Raw genomic sequence first — 2,271 nt, 5'->3', positions numbered from 1 at the left:
CCTTCATGCTCCAACACATGTTCATCTCCTTGCTACTCAAAGGATTCTAAAATACATTAGAGGCACAATGTCTCAAGGTGTTTTCTTCAAGAGAGGTTATTCTGCAACCAATTTTTCCACATCAGCTCTTGCTCTTAAAGCCTTTTGTGATGCAGACTGGGCAGGTGATCCTGATGATAGGAAATCTACTACTGGTTTTGTGATTTTACTCAATGATACTCCTGTGTCCTGGTGTAGTAAAAAGCAACGTGCAGTGTCTAGATCCTCCACTGAAGCTGAGTATAGAAGTATGGCAGATACAACTTCTGAACTCATGTGACTTCTGCTCTTACTGAAGGATTTACATGTTCAACTTTCTGAAGTTCCAGTTCTTCATTGTGACAACATTTCAGCTTTAGCATTGGCTACTAATCCAGTATATCATTCAAAGTTAAAGCACATTGAAGTGGATGTGCATTTCACTCGCAATCAGGTGAAGGCTGGTTTTCTTAAGCTGCAGTTTGTTCCTTCTAAACATCAACTTGCAGATTTGTTTACCAAAGGCTTGTGCTCTCCACAACATCAGTTCTTATGTTCCAGCTTGATGCTTCACAATCACCATCAAGCTGAGGGAGGATGTTAGGATATTAAGTACTAATTGTATCCAATTAGTAGTAAGTAAGAGTGTTTAGCTGTTAGTTAATTAGCTAGCTTAAGCTCATACTGAGCTGTAAATAAGGGACACGTGGTTGGTCTCTGTGATGTCTTAAGACATCATATATTTGCTGTAGCTTCTCTCTTTCTTCAATTAATCAGAATCACAGTTTCCTTATCTTCTGTATCGCTTTCTTCTTCTCTAAGCTTTTAGTTTCAATTTCCATTAGTAGTTTTTTTTTTCCCCTTGTAGCAGGTGGTCTTTTCTTCTTCGAAAGTCTCAGACAAGAGCGTGGATTTCATGCCTTCTATTTCCTCATATATTCAGTACGTACATTCATCAGAGTTTCATTTGAAACGTTGTAGTACATATATCTTAGCTATAAGAAGAGCAGCAGAGAGACTAATAACAATTGGTACGTATAAACTTATTATGGCCTTCAGAAATTCGGAACTATTACAAACTGCAGGGTACCGGTACGCAGTTTCCAAATCTAGGTCCTTCATTCACCATTCTTCGTCTTCTTCATCATCTTCCTTGTGGAGACCAGTATTCTTGTTGCCAACGCTGAAAACTCCATTATGATCTCCTGTGTTTCCACTGACTTCATTCCCCAAAACCCTATAAGATACGTTTTTAGGGTCATTATTTTTAGCAGCCTTGGGCTTACCAGGAGCACTTTTCGGCTTACGAGGACGTCCAAGAGCAGCAGGCTGCGGCAGCGGTGGTGCCTGTGACATTTGATAGTCATAGTATCCATTATTATATGGAGGAGGACCTGGAGGAGGAACATAATAGCCATATGGATATGGAGTCGGAGCAGCCTGTGGTGGGTGGTTAGGGTTAGTATAGTAACTACCATAATATGGAGGAGGAGGACGAGCCTGAAGAGGCGGCGTATAATCATGCGCAGCTGGATAACCAATATGAGCAACTGGTGCAAGACTAATATTATTGTTGGAATATTGTGGTGTATGAACCAGAGGCTTAAGGTAAGCTCCTAATGCACGAAGATCAAACCACTCATCTGACTTGCCATGGAACCCAACGATCTTACTTCCAGAGACTTGGATTGTGAAGTATTTTCTTCCCTCATTTTCATAATCTCCAAATGGTCCGTACACTTTTCTGTTGCTAGTGAAAGTGAGTGAGCTAATGTAGGTAGGTAAGTACCAAGTACTTTTGTAATATCCGTGAATTGAAGTCAAATATTCTTCTGGATAATCAAGCTTGATCTGCATCAATTGAAACAGAAGTACAGTCCTTGGGATTATTCTAACTCTTAACTTAAATATATATGCAGAGATTATTACGTACCGACTCTATTTTGTCAAGACTCAGGGAGCTGCTATAACCGTGCTTCTGCGACCAATATGATTTTCCGTTGTCATCATATTCAATCTGGATGTAGCGAATTGACGATGGACTATAACATATCACTAGTTGCCTCACAGAGGAGTGAACTCCATCATCAAAACGATCTCCTCCACTGTCTGAACCAAACGGCCCAACCTTCAACGGTTTCTTCTCTGCTTCCATAGAACTCTGCGGTTCATATTGATGTTAAAGAACGTAGGGTTCGAGTTGTATACTATCGATTGAAAATTCTATATGGAAAACAAAACAGAAAAAAAAAA

The 2,271-nt window shown here is 40.0% G+C and overlaps 1 protein-coding gene across 1 annotated transcript in view; it reads right to left on the bottom strand.

Moving 5' to 3' along the window:
- Positions 1 to 905: 905 nt before the first annotated feature.
- The window catches only part of LOC101310879, a 1,543-nt gene continuing 177 nt past the window's right edge, over positions 906 to 2,271 (bottom strand). Inside the window, exons 2-3 of the mRNA XM_004295043.1 lie at positions 1,952 to 2,179; positions 906 to 1,869 (exon numbers count right to left, since the gene is read on the bottom strand). Coding sequence (XP_004295091.1) covers positions 1,141 to 1,869; positions 1,952 to 2,173 — 951 coding nt within the window. The 5' untranslated portion in view covers positions 2,174 to 2,179 and the 3' untranslated portion in view covers positions 906 to 1,140. The remainder of the gene's footprint in view (positions 1,870 to 1,951; positions 2,180 to 2,271) is intronic.

Source organism: Fragaria vesca, linkage group LG3, assembly GCF_000184155.1.
Source record: "Fragaria vesca subsp. vesca linkage group LG3, FraVesHawaii_1.0, whole genome shotgun sequence".
NCBI classification, from domain to species: Eukaryota; Viridiplantae; Streptophyta; class Magnoliopsida; order Rosales; family Rosaceae; genus Fragaria; species Fragaria vesca.
The sequence above is the reverse complement of the archived record's forward strand: the minus strand, read 5'-3'. Positions and strand labels throughout refer to the sequence as shown.